We start from the raw sequence: 24,078 nt of genomic DNA, 5'->3' as shown, positions 1-24,078 counted from the left end.
GATGACGACGGTGACGATTCCTTCTTTCTGGAGCCACAAACGAACTCAAATTAGCGTTCCCGGTGAAGAACAGAGGCGACAACTCCATAACGTAAAACTCGATGAAACCGTCTCTCTCATGTTTTTGAGGATGTGAATCTATAGAGTTGGAATGAGGTCGAAACGATGTCCATGGTCCCCACAAGCTCAGGTGGCATAGCAACGGGGGACCCTCCCCCTGTCCTTGTGCCCCCATGTGGCTCTTTTGGAGTACTTCTTCATTCCTATATTTTTTATATATTTCAAAATAAACCTTCCACAATCCCCATTCAACTCCAGGAATTTTTATTTATGCATAAAAAACAACACCATGACAGTTCTATTGAAAACAACGTCAGTCCGGGTTAGTTTCACTCAATCATGCAAATTAAAGGCCAGAAGAAGAGCAACAGTGTTTGAAAAAATTAATACGCTGGAGATGTATCACTCCCTTGCACAACTGTTGGATCCTTGTTCACCGCGGTTGTGAACGACGACATCCCCGATGACGAGTTCGCCACCAACAACGTCTTCCCCGATGTCGATCACCTCCTGAGCGACATGACGAACAACGTATCTTCTTCCATTGCTTCGTATGTCATCTTATCCTCTCTATCAGGGTTAGTGTTTGGTTCACTACTAGTAGTAATCAATTTGGATATGGTACATGTTTCTTATGTTCTCGACTACATGACTAACTTCAACAATTTGTTGTTTGTTTCAATTACTAGTAATGCATACGTGCAATGCACGTTAACATTGGGGAGGAAAATAATTGCATGTTTATATTAGGTAGAATATCAGTTACATGTTAATGTGACACTAAGGGCCTGCTTGGATTTTCGTTTTCAAAGCAAATACACGGTAAAATATACCTCCATAAGTAAAAAACCAGATCGGCTACCCATGTGCGCTTGGTTGATCGTTTTTGGCTTGTAACATTTACACCGTTTCATTCGATTACACCTGTAATTAGCCGGTATTTGATACATACCTTGGCCCGTCATTTTCCCCACCACTTCGTAATCCTCTCCTCTCTCATGAGACTAGGCGAGATCGGCAGCTTTACTGCCGCAACCACAACGCACGGGCAGACGCTGACACCGATGTCCTTGATGGAGTGCCGATGACAATGACTAGTTGTGGTGTCGGCGAGGCGCCGATGGCATTGACCGCGCGGCGGCTAGACAATGATGACATGGTTGTCTGTTTAAAAAAAAGATGATGCAGGGTTGTTCTTCGTGCCCCTTGCTATAGTATCCGCACCAATCATCAGATCTCGTCGCAGCCGATGACCTGGTCGAGCTCGCCCGCCACCGCGCGACTTCACCGCCGGCTACGCGCCACGGACCACCTTGATCAGAGAGGTGGAGGCCAGGATAATGTCGGGAGAAGATCCTGCAAGGGCAGCCTCTTGAGCGCAGCAGCCTTGATGAGCTCTCAACCGATTTTCAAATGGAGGGAGGAGGAGGGGGTGGTGGTGGTGGGCGGTAGCAACGACGACAGCTTCTTGATCCATTTGTCCATCTCCATCTCCCACGAGAGTCAATGAGGAAGAAAACACAGACGTGCGAACCGTAAAGGGGAAGGATATGATTTACAAGGGGAAATAGAAATCATGTATGATGCTGTTGTAATTTGTTACACGTGTAAGACTTTTTCAGGGCTTCCAAGAGGGCCCTAATATTAGGTAGAATATCAACTACATGTTAATTATACGATTAGTATATGTGTAGATATTTGATATAATATTAATTGCATGCTAAACATGTTGAGCGCTCGTCATTGGAGCAATCTAGGTCGTAGGGTTGATATGGTTTGACAACCGAGATTAATTGAATTTGACCTTTGCGTCTTTTTCATACTAGTATAGATATAGATATAGACGAGGACACGACTCCCGAATGAACAATAAAATTGGGAGATATAGTAGAAAAAAAATAATCAAAAAATCAGAAATTTTGGGGCATGAAACATTAATGTTTTTCTACATGGGTGCAAAAGTTCATGGTGAAATCACATTTTGGGAGGTGTGAAAAAAAACAAAATCAATTATTCAAAAAGAGTGTTTTTAGCAGTATTTTGAAGCATACATTTTGTTTCTTTTGTTCACACCTCCACAAATGTAATTCCATTACGATTTTTTGCATGCGTGTAGGAAAAACATAAATGTTTCTTTCCACAAAATTTTAGATTTTTTACTACTTTTTGGATTTTACTCTTCATCCAAGAGCATGTGAGCTCAAGCTGGCAATAACACTTTTTATAGATGATCACTATTATGTTAATCATGTTTTGTCTACTATTCGTTGAATTAAACTTAAAGAGAAAATGCTCAATTATTCAACAAAAGCCCTCAACACCAAATTTATTTCTAAAAAAACACCAAATGTAAACTGTATTAAACGAAATGTTACATATTATGCAAAACACAAATTATAGAGCTTTGCTTCAGTGCATCCCCTTAAATTTTTACACGAATCTTAAAGTTACTTAAAAGAAATATTATTGTATTCACAATCCACTAGTTCTAATCCTCTTCTTCGAATGCATCAAATAAGATTAACAATCTAATTTGTTTAGTTAAGGCATCATCTTCTCATCTCCATCTTTATTATCTGTATTATAAACTTTTGGTGCACAGGCTCCAGTGAGCCTTATATATTTGAATAGTGTCAGAATGGTATTTTAAAGTATCGAAAAAGAAAAAAAATGTATTATGCATGTGCAAATTCTGATGATGAAATAAATAACCGTATAAGCTACACAAGAATGGTAAAATCGTGATTTAAAAAGATGAATAGTTTGCAAGTATTATTCAGTACTTAGAAATCACCATCTTGTCATTTTTGTATAGCCCACATGATTACTCATTTCATCATTAAACTTTACACATGTGTGATACACACCCATATGATAATGTGAAATTCTTTTCAGTTTTTTCTGAAACTTTAAAAGCGATTTTTAAACTATTTAAAATAAAGTTCTCCAATGCGCCATGCTCCAAAAAGGCTTTCCCTATTAGTATTTCGGAGGGGGCAGGGCAGGGCCCAGGAATCCGCGCCAAGTGGCACGCCGAGCAGGCAACCACCGTCCACCGGCGACCCCTCTCCTCTATCCAGTATCCACTCCCGCCCGCGCTCGCAGTCGCAGCTCACCAGGGAAGAGATGATGCTGATGAGGCCGCGGTTCCTCTCCCCCTCGCCGCCCTCCTCCCGCCGCGAGCCCCGCCCCCGCACCCTCTCCGAGGCTTCCAGAGTCCCCTCGTCCTCCCGTCCCTCCTCCGCCCGCCCCCGGCCCTCCTCCAACAAGCGCCCGCCGCCCAACCTCCGCCGCCTCACCGCCCGCATCGTGGCCCTCACCCGCCGCAAGCAGCTCGCCCAGGTACGGTACCACGCACTGCCGCCGACCCATTCGTCCCGTCGGTTTTAGATTGGGGCTGGTTTCCCGTTCTCATTCAAGGCTCCGGCGCGCGCGTGGCGGGTGCCCCTCCGCGCAGGTCATGGCGGAGGTGGAGGCGTCCAAGCGCCGCGCTCGCTCGGGCAGGGAAGGAGGGATCAACATCATCGTGATGAACGCCGTGCTCGAGGCCTGCGTGAGCTGCGGCGACGTCGACCTCGCGGTCCAGCTCTTCGACGAAATGCGCGGGCCCATGGGGTGCGGCGTCGACGGCGTCTCGTACGGCGTCCTGCTCAAGGTATATATATCCCCTTTCCGCCCCCCCTCCGAGACATTCATGGTTTGGAGTCATTTTGGACCATCATGAGCGCTCTAGGTGCCATTTCGAGTTTTTGCGTCATATTCAAATACATTCACCATATACTACACGAACCCCATTAAATTTCTATCTCAGATTGTCTGAGCCATCAATGTGTCAACTCTGTATGAACAGCTGCCTTCTATTTGTGTTCCTCAGACCGTTCCTTCTCTAATCTCCAGATTACATTCTTGCACCTTCAAGGGATTAACTTCAGTGGTATCTCTGAAAATACGTGGTGTGTTTTGCTGATTGCTTACTTTAAATAAGAATCTGGCAGAATCTTACAATTAATGTGCTCTAATTGAAGGGTCTGGGGATAGCTAGAAGGATTGACGAAGCGTTCGAGATACTGGAATCAGTTGAGAAAGATACTTCTGATGGGAGCCCCAGGCTCTCTCCTCATCTTATATGTGGTTTTCTAAACGCCCTTATCGAAGCAGGTTGGTGCAAGATGGACCGTTTTACAATATGTTTGCATATTGCACCAAGTATATTGCCCTTTATTTCACAAAATCACTAGAGACGCCTGATACTGACTACTAGAGAACTCTAAGAAGAATATTAGTGCGAGGATAAGTCACTGGTCGGAATTATATGGTAGCTTATACATAAAACTCAACTGATATCAGAATAAAAAACAACAACAAAGCCTTTTAGTCCCAAACAAGTTGGGTTAGGCTAGAATTGAAACCCACAAGACCTCAAAACCAACTCATGGTTCTGGCACGTGGATAGGCTTCCCCTGTCATGGCTACTTCTTTGGTGATATTCCAGTTCTTCATATCTCTCTTAGCGGACTATTCCCATGTCAAGTTTGGTGTACCCCGACCTCTCTGGACATTATCCGCACGCCAACTGATATCAGTATCAAAGTCCTAAAATTAAATGGCTCATCGGTGGGAAAGCAGTATTCTGGTGTCTAATATATAGGCAGTATTCTGGTTACACAGGCATGCCCATACCCTGAAAATATAGTCTTAGTTTCAGTGAGTAAATTGTATACTATTCCGTGTATATTGAAATGAGTCGCACTGGTGAACCACCTCTAAGAAATATTTTTACATAATACTACATTTTGTTGCAATCTAGTTTCACTGAACTTATTTTATAATATGCTGTGGAAAATAGCCATGGAAGTAAGAAAAATTTGGTTAAATATACAGTAAAATAGCCAAAGCAGTTTGAACAAACGAGATTATCATAATCCACCATAATGTCGAATCAAGCCCTACTGAAGAAAATAACTTGGCTATGAAGCCACTAACAAATACTCCCTCCATCCCAAAATAAGTGTCGTGGTTTTATTAGAAATTTGTACTTATTTGAACTAAAACCATGACACTTATTTTGGGACTGAGGGAGCAGAAGATAAGGCTATTGCTGTAAATTAACTGGCCATTGGCTGCATTTTTTGCAATTTTTTCTTTTTCGAACAGAGGCAAAAGATTTGCCTCATCTATCAATTAAGAAGAAGAGAGTTGCCCAGTTAATTAAAGGAAAACTGGGCGAAAAACGTCACAACATACCCCCCCCCCCCCCCCCCCCCCCCCACACACACACACACACACCAAAAAAATCCGAAGAAAGCCTCGTCGAGGTATAAAAGGCATGTTACTACTGAATGGTTACTCGTATAGTGGAGATAACAAAAGGAGGCATCACTAAATAAATAACTCTATGCACTTAGTTTTTTTTTATGTTGCATAGTGAGTGGAGCTAAGTTCTATGACTTGCTGATTGGTTATGCTTATGCCATGTTCTCATTACAGATTATTTGTTTTTGTCATAATATTCTATGCATAGCTGTTTACCGCTGAAAATTTTCCATAGCTTACATTAGCTGTCTGATTACTGATAAAATCGAATTTCATATTTTGTCCAGGAGATATGAGGCGTGCCAATGCTCTTGTTGCTCGTTTTCGCCAAGTCCTTTATGAGGGACACTCTGTGTTACTATACAACTTACTGATGAAGGTATCGCTTAATTTCCCTTGCAATTCTTTCCTTAAGTTGTCTGTTCTTTTGCAGTACTGTCTCAATTGCAGTCTCACAAGTTTCTGAATTGGACACCCTCCAGGGATACATAAAAAGCAACTTCCCTCTTGGAGCATTAACTGTTAAAGATGAGATATTGCGTCAAGGGTTGAAGCCTGATAGATTGACGTACAACACCATCATTTTTGCATGCGTAAAATCAGCAGAGATTGAGAAGGCTTTCCAATTTCTTAAAGATATGAAGGTGTCACACAAGGGTTGGAAAGGCCAGTTTTAGCCACAAAATTGTCTTGCATATACATGTAGTTGCCTCGTTAATGAAAATTAGTTGCTCATAAATGCAGGATGAAGCTAAAAGGGATAATAATCCTGAACTCCTCCCGGATGCTGTTACCTACACAACATTACTTAAGGTTATTCATTGATTGCCTTATATACGTTGACATGCTATTTTTGCTGTTTATGTATTCAGCATCATTTAATGATTTTTAATTGCACAAGTTATTGAAGCATGTTGCAGGGTTTAGGAAACAGCCAAGATCTTTATTCAGTTCTGAAGATTGTGGTGGAGATGAAATCATCACTTGTCTCAATTGACAGGACTGCATACACAGCTATGGCAGATGCCTTTCTAGCTTGCGGGTCCATTGACGGTAAGCTACATAGCAATTTTGAGTGGGCTAATTTGCTTGGTAACACACTGCATCTTTACAACTTGGAAAATAGAAGTGGTAGCTCAATAAGGGCATGTACAGTGGTTGATAATGCATTCTTATCTTAAGTCCGTCACATAATTTGAGATGGCAATAGAAAATGATGTACAATGGTTTATCTCTAGTAACTGGATATACCTAAATATGTGGTGAGAGATATTGTTCCTAAGAGATCATCTCTTAATTAAGAGAAGGCAAGCCTTTTCTTCTGATTTCTCTCACCTCCACCTCAGCATTTATCCTACATGGCACTCATAAGATAGCACCATTGTACACGAGAAATGAATTGGAGCTCCCAGGTGCCACACACCTCTTTATGAAATGCAAAAACGTCTTATATTTTGGTACGGAGGGAGTAGTTCTTAGTTCCTGGTCGATCCAGGTTGCCAATCTGACCTCAATAGTTTATGTGTACATAAATATGGAAAGACAATTGTGACCAGCATATTGGGAGAAAAGTAGTGCTATTGCATGTTCCATTAGATTTGGACCATATATTGCGAGAAAGGAAGAAACCGAAACATTTGGATGAGACACTCCTGCTGCGCTTTTAGTTGTCACCTCTTACAAAAATCTTCTTGCACAATGTAAATGCAAATGGAATTCTCGTGCTTGAATATGTAGAGCCTTGTTGGTGTTGAAATATATTACTACCTTCTGTGTGTAGATATCCTAATATGATTCTTTTGTTGTAGGGGCTCTGTGCATTTTTGGTGAGATAATAAAGCAGGCTGGTGACAACAAAGAGTTGAGGCCCAAACCTCATCTTTATCTTTCAATCATGAGAGCTTTTGCTACTATAGGTGATTTTGATATGGTAAGGAGATTGAAAGACCGCATGTTGCCAGATTCAGTTGGATCCATTAGCCGTTCAGCTAAACAAGAGGCAGATGAGCTATTGATGGAAGCTGCTATAAATAATAATCAGGTACGCTAAATAAGAGGCAAATGAGAAATTGATTTCATGCATATATAATCTCATGCTGTTTCAAACCTGTAGATAATTCACTGTCTTCAGTATTTTTTTGAATTCACATCGTTCTCATCGTTTATTGCGGTTCTGTGGGGGCTCTACTATGATGTTAAGAGTCAGGCCCGTCGATGAGGGGGAGCGAAGTGAGCGACCGCACAGGGCTTCCAATATCAAGGGGCCCTACCGTGAAAAAAATCAGTACAGGAATCAGGCTATATGCACCAGTCTACGTTCCATTGCCTCGCTGGCCGCTAAAAGATCGCTAAAAGACCAGTATAGGAAACAAACGTGTCCCTGTTGCTTACAGGGCAATAACAACCTAAATATCGCTAAAGGTTAGAGGCCAAAATAACAATCTACAGCCCAAATGCCAATGCCCCGATCGGAAGCGCTAGAGCCAGGTCCAGGATATGGATCGATCTATTCCAGGGGACTGCCAGCCGAACTGGTTTGTCGCGACTGGAGATGGACGAGGCCCTAGCAGTGGTGCCGGCGGGCGCAGTTGCTTCCAACCCAATCCCCTCGGCTGATCATCGTGCTGCCGTGAAGAGCAATATTAAGCTTCATGCACTAGCCAACGCAACCAAAAGTTTGAACTGATGGAAAGGGCTAGTGCAATCTACATATACTGTAACACTCCCTCTCACGTGTGACGGGGAAGACAAGTCAACACGTGCAACCGGAAGAGAGCGACGACGCGCGAGAGGGGGTGTTAGAGTATATGTGTATTGCACTAGCCCTTTCCATTAGTTCGAACTTTTGGTTGCGTTGGCTAGTGCATGAAGTTTAACATGGTATCCGAGCCTAAGGTCTTGAGTTCAAATCCTGGCTTTCGCAGTTTATTCAAAATTTGCTGCCGCCCCCTATGTGTTCACGTATAGGCCTCTTGAGCCATACTTCCAAGTCTGTCCACATGCTGACTTTCCGTGTCACACGTGAGAGGGGGTGTTGAAGTGTATATGTGGATTGCCTAGCCCTTTCCATTAGTTTGGACTTTTGCTTGCGTTGGCTAGTGCATGAAGCTTAACATGGTATTGGAGCTAAGGTCTTGAGTTCAAGTCCTGGCTTTCGCAATTTATTTAAAAAATTGCTGGTAGCCCCCTTTGTGTCCACATAGAGACCTCTTGAGTCATACGTGAGTTTTTTGCGTCGTCGCTCTCTTCCGGTTGCACGTGTTGACTTGTCTTCCCCGTCACACGTGAGAGGGCGTGTTACAGTATATGTGGATTGCACTAGCCCTTTTAATCAGTTCGGGCTTTTGGTTGCGTTGGCTAGTGCATGAAGCTTAACATGGTATCGGAGCTAAGGTCTTGAGTTCAAGTCCTCACTTTCATAATTTATGTAAAAAATTCTTGGTAGCCCCCCTTTGTGTCCATGTAGAGACCTCTTGAGTCATACGTGAGTTTCGCGCACCGTCGTTCTTTTCCGGTTGCAAGTGTTGACTTGTCTTCCCCATCACACGTGAGAGGGGCTGTTACAGTATATGTGGATTGTGTTAGGAATAAGCAACTTGTATTCCCATGAGGCCATAGGCTAGTATATATACATGTATAGGTTGTGGACTATATGCAGGAAACCCCTTATATATCGGGATAAATACAAAAGGGTACATGACTTATATTATAACTCTAACACCCCCCCCCCTCAAACTCATGGTGGATGAACAACACTGAGTTTGGAGAGATAAAAGCCATGTTGTGCTCTAGTCTGGGTCTTTGTCAGGAAATCCGCCAACTGTAACTCGGAAGGCACATACTGAAGAGCAATGACTTGATCCTGCACACCAGCGCACACATAGAAAGCATCAACACCAATATGCTTGGTGAGCTCATGCTTCACAGGATCGCATGCAATGCTAATAGCACCTGTAGTGTCAGATAAGAGCAGAGTCGTTGTAGTGACAGAAACACCAAAATCCTGAAGTAACCACCGTAACCAAGTCACCTCTGTCGTTAAAAGAGCCATCGCTCGCAACTCAGCCTCTGCACTCGAACGGGAAACTGCAATATGTTTCTTCGTCTTCCAGGCAATGAGAGAACCACCAAGAAAAACACAGTAAGCAGAAAGTGAACGGCTATCTGAAGGATCACTAGCCCAGGTAGCATCCGAATAGGCCTGAAGCTGTAAAGAACTGGAGCGAGGAAAGAATAGACGGTGAGAGATCGTGCCCCGAAGATATCGGAGAACACGAAGGAGATGACTATAGTGAACCGATGTGGGAGCGGAGACAAACTGACTCAGAATATGAACTGGATAAGAGATATCCGGACGAGTGACAGCTAGATAGACAAGACTGCCAACAAGATGACGATAACACGTCGGGTTAGGCAGGGGATCACCATCACTATCACGGAGGTGAACATTGAGCTCCATAGGAGTCTCAACAATGCGCTCGTCAGTAAGAGCAGCACGAGCAAGAAGATCCTGGATATACTTTTCTTGGGATATAAAAAAGTCATCAGAGGTAGAAGAGACTTCAAGCCCAAGAAAGTAGCGAAGAGGTCAAAGATCAGACATAAGAAACTGCTCACTAAGACGGGCCTTTACAAAGGCAATATACTCGGGGTCATCCCCAGTGATGATCATGTCTTTAACATAGAGAAGAAGAGTCCGACCACGAGGAGAAAGGTGAATAAACAATGCTGGATTATGAGCACTCGCTGAAAAACCAGCGGCAGTCACCACAGAGGCAAAACGCTCAAACCAGGCACGAGGGGCTTGCTTAAGGCCATAGAGAGAGCGACGAAGACGACATACCATGCCATCAGGAACAGAATACCCAGGTGGTGGCTGCATGTACACCTCCTCACGCAGCTCACCATTAAGAAAGGCATTCTTAACATCAAGCTGGGATATAGACCAGTGGCGTGCAGAGACCACGGCAAGAAGTGTACGAACAGTGGTCATATCGGCCACAGGAGCAAAAGTCTCGTCATAATCACGACCATGCTCCTGCTGAAAACCACGAGCCACAAGACGAGCTTTGTGACGCTCAAGAGAACCATCGGAGCGAGTCTTAACCTTGTAAATCCACTTACAAGTGATGGGACGGACTCCGGGAGGAAGGGAAACAAGATCCCACGTACCAGTGCGTTCAAGAGCAGCAATCTCCTCTGCCATCGCAAACTGCCATTCAGGATGAACAACAGCCTCACGATAGGAAGTCGGCTCAAGAACAGCAACACCAACGGTGGGAAATCCAAGGCGATCAACAGGCGGACGAGGGCGAGAACGCAAGGCATAGGGAGGCTGAGATGAGGATGACGACACATCCGCAGAGGCATCCACAGAGGCACCCACATGACGTGAACGACGAGTGTAACACTGAGGAAAAGATGGACCAATGCAAGGGTGGATCGCCAAGGTAGAATCAGGGGGTGAAGACGTAGAAGTCACCGAAGATGAAGGTGCAGAATCCGGTGACATGCCAGGAGAGGAAACCGTGGGAGATGGTGGTAGCAAATCGACAAGAGGTGGAGAAGCAGAGGGAGCGAAACGAATAGGCAAAGGCTCGATTGGGGTGAGAGGTGTATCAGGAAAAGTGAGGAAAGAGATATCCTCCACTGAAAAGGTCGAGGAAGATGGGCGTGGGTAGAAGGGATGAGACTCGTCAAAAGTCACATCCCGACAGATACTCATCCGACGACCGATAGGATCCCAACAACGATAGCCTTTATGCTCATCACTGTAGCCTAAGAAGACACACTCAACAGACTGAGCGGTCAGTTTGGTGCGTTCGCGAGGGGCAAGAACATAGCAAACACAACCAAACAGGCGAAGCATCGAATAATCGGGAGAACGATCAAAAAGACGCTCAAAAGGAACACCACCCTGTAGAGCAGTAGAAGGTTGTAGATTGATGAGATAGGTGGAGGTGGAGACGGCCTCAGCCCAGAAATGAGGCGGGAGAGAGGCAACAATCATCATCGCACGAGCCGTCTCAAGAAGGTGACGATGCTTGCGCTCAGCTACACCATTCTGAGCATGAGCACCAGGACAAGAGAACTGAGCAAGTGTACTCTGCTCAGCGAGAAATCCACGCAACATCTTGAAGATATACTCTCCAGCAGAGTCAGCACGGAACACACGAATAGGCGTTGAGAACTGAGTGTGAACCATGGCAGCAAAACGCTTATAGATAGATAATACCTCACTACGAGAAGACATAAAATAAATCCATGTGTATCGAGAGAAATCATCTATAAAGATAATATAGTAGCGATGGCCTCCCTTCGAGGAAAAGGGAGCTGAACCCCAAACATCCGAGTGGACAAGGTCAAAAGGACGCTGAGACACAGTCTCGCTATGAGGATAAGGTAACTGAACCTGTTTACCAAGCCGGCAGCCCTGACAGTCTAAAGACACACCACCGGAGACGGATCCAAGAAGACCACGTCGAACTAAGGATGAGAGACGAGAGCCACATAAATGACCCAGACGATGATGCCACTCTTGAAAAGAGCTGGTAGACAAGGCAACAGAAGAGGAGAGACTGGCTGCAGTGGCAGCGGATGGAAGGTGAAGCCAGTCAAGCTCCCAGAGACCCTGAGAGTCACGGCGCCGGGGGCCAGCACCAAGAAGAGCACCAGTGTGACGGTCCAGAACTGAACATGAGTCAAAGTCAAGGATGACCCGACAATCAGAGTCAACAATCTGGCCACCAGAAAGGAGCTGCATGGTAAGCCGAGGAACATGAGCAACATCGGGAACATGAAAAGATGAAGTGCTAAGAGTGCCTCGGCCACTAACCGGGAGAGAAGTACCATCAACAGTAAGAACATGAACACGAGAATCAAGAGATCGAGTAGATGACAGAGTGGATGAATCAGGAGTCATATGAAAATATGCTCCAGTATCAAGAACCCACGGAGATGTACCTGCGTGTGTAGAAGGTGGTCTCACAATGCCAGAAGAGTCCGTAGCAGAACCAACAGAACTTGTCGAGGAAGAAACAACAGATGGAGCTAGCAGACATTGAAATCGTCCAATCTCCTGCCCAGTCAGGGGCGCAACTGAAGATGTCGATGTAGACACACCCGACAACGGAGAGTCGAAGGCAAGCAGCAGGGCGCGAAGTCGCGCAATCTCGTCCTCGGTGAAGTACATAGCTGAAGTAGGCGGCGTAATGGCACGAGGAGAGAAGCGACCACCACCACCTGTGGAAGCCGCTAAATATGGCGGTGTAGCATGTCCAGTATCGTCTGCAAAGACCGATGGAGAAGACGAGGCCGTGTGCAGACAAGCACCAAACGCCAAGGGAAGACGCGTGGACGAAGAGCAGTCCATGGAGTCATATGCACCAGGACAACCGGTGAAAGTCGCGAGAAGTGTCGGGGAAGAGCGACATGCACCGATGAAAGTCGCGAGAGGGGTCGGTATAGAGCGATAATCGCCATATGTAGAGCTCGCAGGAGCAACAAAAGAACTACCAGCACAGCCGTCAGGAGTCACGGGAAGCAAGGGACTGCAATGTTGCGTGCTGGTGTAGACCATTTTTTTTTGTCAACGACTGCGTGTAAGCCCGATCCGATCTGGAGGGCAGAATCGAGCAGCTGGGCGGCGGGATCCGATCTAGAAGGCTGAGGCGAGCAGGAAGAGGAGCAGCTCGGCAACAGGATTCATCCTGGAAGTCAAGCACGCAACTGTAACTCGGGTCAAGCAGGTCGGCCACCTCGTCACAACCGGGACGACTGGAGGTCTGGCGACGGGATCTGGAAGGCTCGATGGAGGAGATTTCGGTGGGCCGGGAGCGCTTCGATCACGGGAGGTCGTGGTCTTCGATCTGGAGCGGGGTCTGGAGCGCTTCGATCGGGAACAACCTATCTGGAGCGGGGCTTCTATCCCACGGGAACCAGCAGCAGTTGGAGACGGCTTCGATCAGGAGCGGGGCCTGCAGCGCTTCTATCCCACGGGAACCAGCAGCAGTTGGAGATGGCTTCGATCTGCAGCGGAACGGGAAGGAGAAGGAGATCGAGGAAGACTTCTATCGGGAGCAGGAGGCAGGCGCTGGCACGAGGTGATGAGGAGGAGCCGCTGCCTGACGGGAACGAGCCAGAGAGGAGGGCTCTGGTGTGGAGCGGATCAACAACACGAGTTGCGGCGTGCAAAAGTTAACCTAGCTCTAATACCATGTAGAAGTGCATGCTCTAGCCAATGCAACCAAAAGACCGATCTGATGGAAGAGACTAGGCAGCACATTATACGTCAACACTCCCCCTCACGTGTGGCTCCCTCAGGCCTAAACGTGGACCGAAAGTGGGCTGCAATTTAATTGCGCCAGCCGGGTCTTGAACTCGAGACCTCTTGGCTCTGATACCATGTTAGGAATAAGCAACTTGTATTCCCATGAGGCCATAGGCCAGTATATATACATGTACAGGTGGTGGACTATATGCAGGAAACCCCTTATATATCGGGATAAATACAAAAGGGTACATGACTTATATTATAACTCTAACAGATTGCACTAGCCATTTTCATCAGTTCGGACTTTTGATTGTGTTGGCTAGTGCATGAAGCTTCACAAGCAACAGGTACACGCCCACCTTCACGCTCGGCGCCGTTCGTTGCTTCGATCAGGATTCCAAAAAACAGAAAGTCAGGATTTAAGTACCCACACGAATCCCGACGTAAGATCAATGACATAGGAAATAGGATTTAGATGTGAAATACTTATGGCACATCTAGTTGTGCTTTAGCAAAACTGTTCTAGATACTAGACGGATGCTCCTTTTTTTGGTAGAACATGATGTTAGTTTGTTGCTTTACTACCCCTTTACTTTTTTAACATTAAGTATTTCATACTGTATATGCCTAAATATTGTATTAAAGTAAAACGAATTTGGTTTATATAATATAAAGTGAGAGTATGCTTCACGCATATTAATGCTTCTGTTATATGAATCGTTTGAAATTTTGGGCCCCATTTTGGTTTTCAACCGGGGCCCCAAATTTCTGGATACAGCCCTGTTAAGAGTATACTGTTCCCCATTTGGCACACCACACTAGATGGATACATTATTATTATTATTGTTGTTGTTGTTGTTGTTGTTGTTATTTTATTATTATTATTTGGTTTCTTAATTGCATAATTTTAACCACTTTAAAGGATTGTGTTATGTAATGTTGAAATCTTGTGAATAAATTCCTCTATTTTTTTTGTCTAAGAAAGACCTTGCAAAGACTGAGTCTAAAACTAAAAAGAAAAAAACAGGTCTATTCCTGTGATCCTGTGATTGGGTATACCAACACTTTTCCTTCAGATTTGACTATGTTACCAGATGCAATACAACAGTGCAATGATCATGATTGTTCTCTGTCTCTAGATTTCTTCACTCCTTGAGTGTCTTCTCTGTTTGCCAAAACAGTCTTGAGATTTTTAAATGCCCATGTTCATGGCTTCATGCAACTTAATGCCTTGCTGGCTGATTTAATGTTGTACAGGTAGATGTGGCTAGAAGACTTCTCAGAAGAATAGTTAACGGGAAGGAGCATTTCTCTTGGAGAAGTAGAGTAGGCCTGGTATGTTCTTTTTATTCTGCATTGAATTTTGTCGTCTAAGTACTAATTCTACTTCATTCATTGCTTCGATTATAAAAGTACATGTGTGGAATCTCAATATGACTATTTTGAGTTCTGAGATATAAACGTACTTTGCATGTTTCTTAGTGTTAGCTGGGTTAGGAACCAATTGTGCCACAATTATACACTTATACTAATATTGTGTTACTAGTATAAAATAGTTGTAGTGTTCATGTTGAATATATATCAATTGCTTTGAGCATTGTGATTTATTATTGTATGCATGTAACTTAAGAGGCTATTGTCTCTGTTTTCATCTTGGTTTTAAATATTGCTGTCCTGTCACAAGTGTCCAGTATTGTCTTCTGCTCCGAATTCTAGACGTGTTATTCTGCAAACTCACTGTGTACTGAGATAAGATCACACGCTTTTCTATTATTTGAATCTGGAAGCAAATATGGCCAGCTTTCTGTTGGTTTCACTAATTAAAGTTCAGGAACATTGACCTGCTTTCTAGCCACTATATCTCAGGAATTTCTTTCTTGTGACTGCTCCATATTTCTTTGCTGAAAGATACACATGTTCTAGTTACTAGATATTCATGATATTGTAATGACTTGTCCTGTCAATTTTGAGAGGATACAAGTCTGACTGGTACATATGAAGTAATAAGTCAACTGATGAAGACCTATGACTGAACTTTACTTGCCGGGATACTAGCTGTTAAGGGTATCCCCGAACTCTTGATAGCCAAAGCACCACAAGCCTTGTTTTTCTAGCTGAATCCGTCTTCCTCTGGCCGACCCTAAAACATAACCGATATTCTAACAATCGCTGGAAAGTTATTTCTGCGCCAGTGTTTATGCGAATGCTTTTGTTTTCTCTCTTTTCAATCCGAACCCCAATCTTGTATATTTTAATCCGCTGGCCTACCAATCAGATCCACTACCCATCCATGAAATGGCGGGTGGTTTCACTCCAGGATGCAAGCTTTCAGCTGGAACATTTTCTATGGATTCATTTCATGCAATTAGTGAAGCAAATAGCTTATTCAAGCCTTACGTGCCTTTTGTTATTTTCAAGGGCAGGAGCATAATTATCTCTCCTTGGCACATGAGCTCTCATGAAATGAATGCTTACTTAGTGTTACCTTATTATGCATTGCCAGTCTTGTTTCTGAAGTACAGGACTAACATCTACTCCCTCTATTCCTAAATATAAGTCTTTCTAGAGGTTTTACTAATGGACTACATACGGATGTATATAGACATACTTTAGAGTATTGGTTCATTCATTTTGCTTCATATGTAGACGCCTAATGGAATTTCTTAAAGACTTATATTTAGGAACAGAGGGAGTAGGTGACAATACCTAGTGCATGTTCTTTTTTGTTTGGAGCTGTATGTGTTTGATGTATCTGCATTGGTGAAACTGCCAAGTCTTTCCAATGATGTGACTGGGTGCCAAGATGATATAGCAAATATTCTGTTTGTTTTGCCAGTTCCATGAACTTGATCTGACGAAGTGGAAAAGTGGTCATTGTTAAGTTTTGTTCTTTTCTGTGTATACCAGGTGGCACTCAAAGTTGAAACGTTATCTGGATTCAGCAACTCTCCTTTTAGACCGCATGTATTTCCACAGGTTGTATGTCCATTTCGTTCGTATCTTGAATCCATTCTTCACTTTAACTTGGTTATTTGAACTTCTTTTTAATGACATTGCAGATTCTCTTGAATGATCCTGTTGAGAAGTATATGATTCCGTTTCGAGAAAGTCGACCGTTATCTGCTGACTTAATCTTGGAGAGTGTTGCAATGCGGTTCTTGAAAGACTCTGCAGTTCCTCTTGTGAATGACTGGGGAAGTTGTGTTGGAATAGTTCACAGCCGCGATTGTACCGAGGTATGAAATATTTTGGAACAGCTGGCACTGAATTTGTAGCAAGGAACAGTATTTTGATAAACCAGCCAGTTTAGGTTTTGCACAGCCAGGGGACATCTTATCGGCGGCACAAGTACCTTGTGTATGGTAGAAGCTGGGTGTTGCTGGCAGCATTACTTACGCCGTTAAAAATCTGTGTTGTGTTTATTATTTGCCGACTGCTAACTAGAGAAGTAGGCTAGATGACATGAACATGCATATACTGTCATTGATCGGGTGGCTCTAAAATCGCTCAAGGATGGCGGTGCATAGGCACTTTTGCCGGTTGGTGTAGAGTTTGAGGAACACCTGTCACGGGCATCGGCGGTGCCATTAGAGGATACCTGGTTCAGTTGTCCGTGAAAGAAGAAGAAGAAGGTATGGGGAGGGCAACATCTTTCGAGTCGAGTCGAATACATTCTTTGGACGGTAGATCAGATGTATCCGTTGGTTTACTCGGAGGGGGTTAATTATATTGAACTAATTATTTGCACGGAAGGACAAACCTATACTCCAGTCTCAATGCCAACATATTTGATATTTCCTATTCTAGTTGTTTTATGCTCCTGAACACCTTCATTTTCTCTTGGCAGATGGACTCGCCTCTTCTTTCAATGGCGAGACCACCGCTGTGCGTGCCTTGTTCAACCTCGCTGGAGCACGTCATTGATCTCCTCCTGAGAGAGAAGTGCGAGCTGGTGGTTGTGGTGAAAAGCGGCAACATGTATGAAGGCAGTTACACATCCAGCTCAAGGCCAGTGGGCATTTTCTCCCTCGGTATCCTGTCGGAGGCCACCGCCAACACGGCAAACACACACGTCGACGAGAGCGTCTCCGGTGGTTGAGTAGGCGTGGTTCTTCTTGCGTTGTTCTCCATGGCTCGTCATCAGTGTGCTTAATGTTGTACGGGCATGTACAATGACGACATATGGATACATATGTTCCATGAGAAAAAAATAGGTTGAGACATCTATATTAATTTTTTTTCTTCAATGCAAGCTATCATTAGTGAGCCTCATCAAAGAAAATAAAATACTCCCTCCGTTCCTAAATATAAGACCTTTTAGAGATTGCACTATAAACTACGTACGGATGTACATAGACATATTTTAGAGTATATATTCATTCATTTTGCTTCGTATGTAGTCTTCTAATGAAATCTCTAAAATGTCTTATATTTTAGAACGGAGGGAGTAAAAGATTTCGGTACACATGCATCTCTACTTTCTATTCTTACCTAGTTACCTTTTTTTTTTTTTTTTTGCATCGGTCCATACCTTTTCTTCTCAATCACCTGCCTCCTGTTGAGAATCTCGTTACACCATCCGAACCTTTTGATCTTACATGGCATCATGGCGAGACTATGCATTACCCGTGCTGTACTAGCGAGAAGTCGTTTTCGCGCTGTCCATGTCGCGGAAAGTTTTACCGTGGCAAATCTGGTGAGCTGACCCTACCGCTCTGTGCGAGTGATGTAACCTGTGATACATATACACGCAGCAAAGGCAAAAATGTCAGTGGACCTGAAATTCTCATCCGATGTCTCTGGACTGGTGATGCAGCACGGCGGTCCCGGCTTGTGTTTACTCGCATCTTTGTCCAGTACACATCACCAATAATTAGAAAGAAGAGCATTGCTATACTGGTGCATCCCGATCCCGTAGGTCCAGCAAATTATTTTCTTCAACTTCCCGTAGGTCTAGGCGTCTAGCAGCATCTTGTGTGTGGGAAAGATCCTAGCTAGGTCTGCCTGGCTGTTGTTACCTCGAGTACTTACCTTTGTCCAGGTTTAGATCCGGACGGGGAACCAAGAGGAAGAGAATGACACGTGGGTACTCCTATTATCGACTGAGATCCTCACACAGCGGCTTTATTGTCATGTACTCCGAGTCTCTGATCTTGCATTGAAGGCCTGACTTGAGGCTGACATGTGTCCCAAGTCAACGGATGAACAGAGCCGTTGGGCAGTAACTTTATCGCTTCATGCTCTTTGGGCAGAGCGTACGGTTCACTCCGTTGGGATAGCAGCAACTATACACGAAGTGTTCCGTCCCTATGTTCCGTGGTGATATAGTTACAAGTTATTCATCCGTTCGTAAATACTCCCTCCGTTTTTAAATATAAGATCTTTTAATTCTTTTTACTATAAATTATATATAGATGTATATAGACATATTTTAAAGTGTAGATTCATTTATTTTGTTCTGTATGTACTCCTTCCGTTCCTAAATATAAGATCTTTTAGAAATTATACTATAAACTACATACGGATGTACATAGATATATTTTAAAATATAGATTCACTCATTTTGCTCTGTATGTAGTCTTCTAGTGAAATACCTAAAAGGTCTTATATTTTGGAACGGAGGGAGTAGTCTATAGTAATTTTTTTAAAAGATATTATATTTAAAAACGAAGAAGTATAAGTCTTTATAAAGATTTTACTAGGGGCTACATACGAGGTAAAATAAATAAATATATACACTAAAATTTGTCTATATACATCTGCATGTAGTTCTCTAGTAAAATCTTTTAAAAGACTTACATTTAAAAACGAAAGAAGTACAACATGTAGGCGCGGGCCAACCACTGGTTTATAGAGTCTGCTATAGACATGGTTTTTGTTTTTGGGGAGGAGGTAGTTTCCCCCGAACCCGTGGCGCACATACGCGCCGCTAGTTTATGCATGCATGGAGTGTGCTAGTTACAAGATATGATATGAAGCTCAAGGTGGAAAGCGTTGTAGTAGTAGTAAAAACAATGGAGCGCGTACTGTATCTTGCCGGAGGAACGTTAACGGCGGCACGTAAGCTTTTGCGCAACAACCCGGCCTAAGTAACCATCTCACCCGCTCTCGCCGAGGCCAGCAGCTCAGGTCCACAGCCTGTACGCCTGCCCACTGCGTACATGCGTACGCCCACCGCAGCCCCACCGGTCGCATGCAACTTGCAAGGTCGTTCGGTCGAGTCGAGCGTCGTCGCCTGCTCCTGTATCGCGCGCCTCACAAGGCAAGCTCGGTGGCGCGGCTGCCGCCGTCAGACACACGGTCGACGACGTCTTAGCAGTAATAGGAGACATGGATACGTGCGCTGGCTTTCCTTCCATCTGTGCACGCGGTCGGATGCGTTTACTGCTACGTGATTATAGCGCTTGGGTCCCGCACGCCCCCGACTGGCGCAGACTAAAATAACTGTTTCAATTAAGCCAGTATAAAGTTGTACTAAATTTAAACCATTTATTTTGGGACGGAGGAAGTATATGTTTGGTCTTTAAGAAAAATAATATGCAATGCATTTTGAAACATAGGTAGTATAGCAATTACTCCCTTCATTCCTAAATACTCCCTCGTCCGAAAATAGTTATCACAGGAATGGATGCATTTAAATATATTTTAGTTCTAGATACATCTATTTTTATAAATTCGCGCGACAAGTATTTTTGAATGGAGGGAGTATAATTCTTTTTAGAGGTTCCACTAATGGACTACATATAAATGTATATAGACATATTTTAGAGTGTAGATTTACTTATTTTGCTTCGTATGTAGTCCCCTAGTGAAATATCTAAAAAAACATATATTTAAAAACGGAGGGAGTACTAGATATTATACGCCAATGGCATAAATTCCATATTAATACACAATGTAAATTGTTGGTTGCACCGTAGGGAAGGATTACATATTTGTAACGTATCATGGTTGCAAAGATATCCTTCAGTAAGTTTGACCGAGCCAAAGAAATTCCTTAGGATTTCATGCAATGTAGTCCATACATAAAATTCATTTGGGTTACAATTGTACAAATAAACTTGTGTGCTACACACTGAAAAGTTAGCGCCATAGCTGTAAATAATGTTATCAATCTAGTTAACTAGTACTACCTATAGATCACTAAAGTAGAGATCGAAATGATTTTATATTACTTTACATACGGAGTACTTTTTATAACATGTATTACATGGATGTGGAGTATTTGAGCTCGAGCTTAAATGTACCCACATGAACAGTAAAGTGGAAAAAAAAGAAAAATAATTCAAAAAATTCTGGTTTTTTTTGGTGAACTTTGACAGTGATTGCAAATTTTCATCATGAGATCACATTCGAGGAAGGCGTGACAAAAAAACAATGCTTTAAAAGTGCTACTTTCGAAAGCACTTTGGAACACTGATTTTGTTTTTTTTTGCCACTCATTCTACGAATGCGATCTCATGATGGAAATTTTCAAGCACTTAGAATATTCGTCAAAGTTTACCACAAAAAAAATTATTTTTTTTTGATTTTTTTTCAATTTTTATTTTAGTGTTCATGTGAGTTCAAATGAGCTCGAGCTCAAAAGGGTATTTTCTGTATTACATGTGTGTCCATCTATGAGTAGCTTATTCAGAAGTCAAGATTGCCCATGTTTGATCAAGTTTATAGAAAAAATATCAACATGTATTATACCAAATCAGTTTTATATGTTTACCAACCTACGATTGGATGGTTAGAAGAAAAATGGTATTCGCAGCTCATCAAGTCTGTACCGTGTTAAAAAATTCTAGTATGAAATAATCTTTTATTTATTTAGTTTTGTAGACACTGATTTTTTCCCTATTATTTAACCGGTCAAAGACAACAAATATATGTCTTTTGGGAAAAATTAACTAATCCTATAGAAGGGAACAAAGGGAGTGTGGCATTTACTATATCTCTTTTTTTTGGGGGGGGGGGGGGGGGTTGTGATTTGTAAAGAGATCATGCAGATTACATCAAAAAGCACATGACCAAACCACAAAGTGGAAAAGTAGTTCATCAAGCAAGATTATCATAATTCATAGTAATGCCAAACATAGATGAGATCCATATACGTTGATTAGTTTGTCAGTACAAATGGATTCAACCGAAACCCCTGAATCACTCACAATAGCTGGCATGCTAGATGCTACATTACATGTCATACATATACACCCATATGCTACCTCAACAAAAAAAAAACTCATATGCTACTCAGATTTTGGGAGCATTAGCAAAAGATTGTTTGGTTCCTTATGATGGAATTAACCTATCAGAGTTCAGGTCCTAGACTTGACATTGGTGATCTTATTATTAGTTTTTGAATTTTTTAAGCCTTCAGCTATGTGCATTTAATGAAAGAAAACGTTTTCGTCGCCTAAAAAGGCATCTGCGACAATTTTGTCAATCTCAAAATAATATGTCAGCTTAGTATCTTAAAATTGCTTATAAGATGGGATGTACATGCGTACATGCGTTTATAGGGATAAAATATATATACGGATGTATAAACACGGCCGGGAACACTGTTGAACGGCTAACACGGAAAAGCTTGCTTGCCACGTGACATGACTGAACAATCTGCTCCTCTGGTATTCTCTACTGATTGTTGGAGAGAAACTCCGCGATACCCTCCAATCAGTATGCCATTTGTGGACATCCAACGGTACACGTTAATCTGTACCTACGAGGAACCGTGTATTTGGCCTACTCATTGTCTAGGTTACGTAGCAGGGATCCGTCTCCGTCTGGGTGGCTCCCATACACAAGCTCCATCAACCGAGAGCTAGAGGCTCCTTTGTCTGTTGATCGAGGTGTGTGTGAATGCAGCACTGGAATCCCCTTCCTTTGGACCATTTTCAAGACGTGTCCTCTCTCACCAAAGCAATCCCCTTCAAGAATCCTCTCACCAATTCCACGTCATCGAGATGTCCACTCATTTGTTTATACTACTCTCTCCGTATCTAAATATAAGTCTTTTAAGACATTTCATTAGGTGTCTACTTACGGAGCAAAATGAGTGAATCTATACTCTAAAGTATGTCTATATACATCCGTATGTAGTCCATTAGTGAAATCTCTAGAAAGACTTATATTTAGGAACGGAGGGACTAGATGATATCCTGCACGTTGTTGCGAAAAATATTTTGTAATATATTTCATTGATATTTGATTGTGTGGAGCCAGTGACGAATTTTGAAAGAAAATGAAGGAAGGGCTCAATGTTAACGATGCAAAGAAAAAGACACAAACTTTCAGTATTTTAGTTCAGATAGTGTTAATTTTTTGATAAGTGGCTGGGATGAATACTAGTAATTTTTTGTTCCAATTTTTGAGGAGGGAGGGGGGGGGGGGGGGGGCTCAAGCCTATTGAGGCACCCCTTAGATTCACCACTGTATGGAGCATAAGTACTCAGAGTAATATAAAAAATAAAATTGCAAATACATATGTTTTATTGTGTTTGATTAATAATAGTCATAAAATAGGTATTACATATCTCATGCATGTTTGCATGTTAAGATGGTCATTTTTCTATGCATGAGTGGATGTTGTGGTGGGTCTTTAGTCTTGCACATGTTAATTGATGAGGTGACATGTTAACTTTTACAAGCGTATTTAAAAGCAAAACGGTGATCCAAGCCTTATAGTAGTACGTATAAGAGTATGCTCCTACCAGGTACGTACATGAGTGGGATGTATGGACACGTGCCGGCCAACACTTTGTACAGTTGTGGCGCAATCCTGCTAAATGGCCACTCACAGGTTGGTCATCTACTCAACAGGTTAATGGGAAGCACACCCATAATGGGAAAAACGTTGTTTATGTCACTAGTTCAATGGAAAAACTTTGTTTATGTCACTCAACAGGTTTATGTAGCTCACCCGGGGACCGGCTTGTTGTAGAAAGCACATATTTAGCAAACACACTCTGCAGGCTATCATAGGTTAATGGGAAAACTTTGTTTATGTTACTATAGTTTTTATTTACTTTGCTTATCACACTTTATAATTTAACATCTCATTTTTTTATCACTCTTAGCTTTTTTTTAAATGAAGGTTCGAGAAAGAGCCTGGCTTTAAATTAACAAAGCCATCAACCGGCCAGGGTTACAACACAAGATTACAATCACACCACAAGTAAAGAAAAAGAAACTGCAAAAGATACACATGCGCCGGGGAGAAGCTCACAAAGTTCGCATACAATAAGCTAGAAATCAGACATTGAGCGCAAGCTTGGGGATGCCAGCGACCTCTAGCACGCAAAGAGCTGAGGAGAAGGCAACAACTGGCTTAGAAAAGGAAACCAACAACAATGCAAGGCATGCCGTTGCCAAAACACGAGGACTTGGAGGAGATGCAACCAAAACCAGATCCATCATCAAAGAAGGCCGCTACCTCCTCACGCGGC

The 24,078-nt window shown here is 42.9% G+C and overlaps 1 protein-coding gene across 1 annotated transcript; it reads left to right on the top strand.

Annotated features, from left to right (window-relative positions):
* Window positions 1-3,145: 3,145 nt before the first annotated feature.
* Window positions 3,146-17,911, top strand: LOC123397821 (pentatricopeptide repeat-containing protein At5g10690). The gene is made up of 12 exons (XM_045092353.1): window positions 3,146-3,402; window positions 3,518-3,715; window positions 4,086-4,218; window positions 5,661-5,752; window positions 5,856-6,017; window positions 6,118-6,186; window positions 6,294-6,426; window positions 7,182-7,414; window positions 14,903-14,980; window positions 16,553-16,621; window positions 16,705-16,881; window positions 17,493-17,911. Exons 1-12 carry the CDS (start codon window positions 3,187-3,189, stop codon window positions 17,742-17,744), a joined length of 1,812 nt encoding a protein of 603 aa, XP_044948288.1. The 5' UTR covers window positions 3,146-3,186; the 3' UTR covers window positions 17,745-17,911.
* Window positions 17,912-24,078: the final 6,167 nt, after the last annotated feature.

This window comes from Hordeum vulgare, chromosome 5H (assembly GCF_904849725.1).
Source record: "Hordeum vulgare subsp. vulgare chromosome 5H, MorexV3_pseudomolecules_assembly, whole genome shotgun sequence".
In the NCBI taxonomy this organism is placed as follows: domain Eukaryota; kingdom Viridiplantae; phylum Streptophyta; class Magnoliopsida; order Poales; family Poaceae; genus Hordeum; species Hordeum vulgare.
Note: the sequence above shows the minus strand (reverse complement) of the source record. Positions and strands in the feature narration are given on the sequence as shown.

What these genes read in the sequence shown, in the direction of transcription:
- LOC123397821 (XM_045092353.1), top strand. Translation starts at nt 3,187, where the DNA reads ATGATGCTGATGAGGCCGCGGTTCCTCTCCCCCTCGCCGCCCTCCTCC. An exon ending in CGTACGGCGTCCTGCTCAAG is followed by an intron (nt 3,716 to 4,085) that starts GTATATATATCC and finishes CTCTAATTGAAG; the next exon opens with GGTCTGGGGATAGCTAGAAG. An exon ending in AAACGCCCTTATCGAAGCAG is followed by an intron (nt 4,219 to 5,660) that starts GTTGGTGCAAGA and finishes TATTTTGTCCAG; the next exon opens with GAGATATGAGGCGTGCCAAT.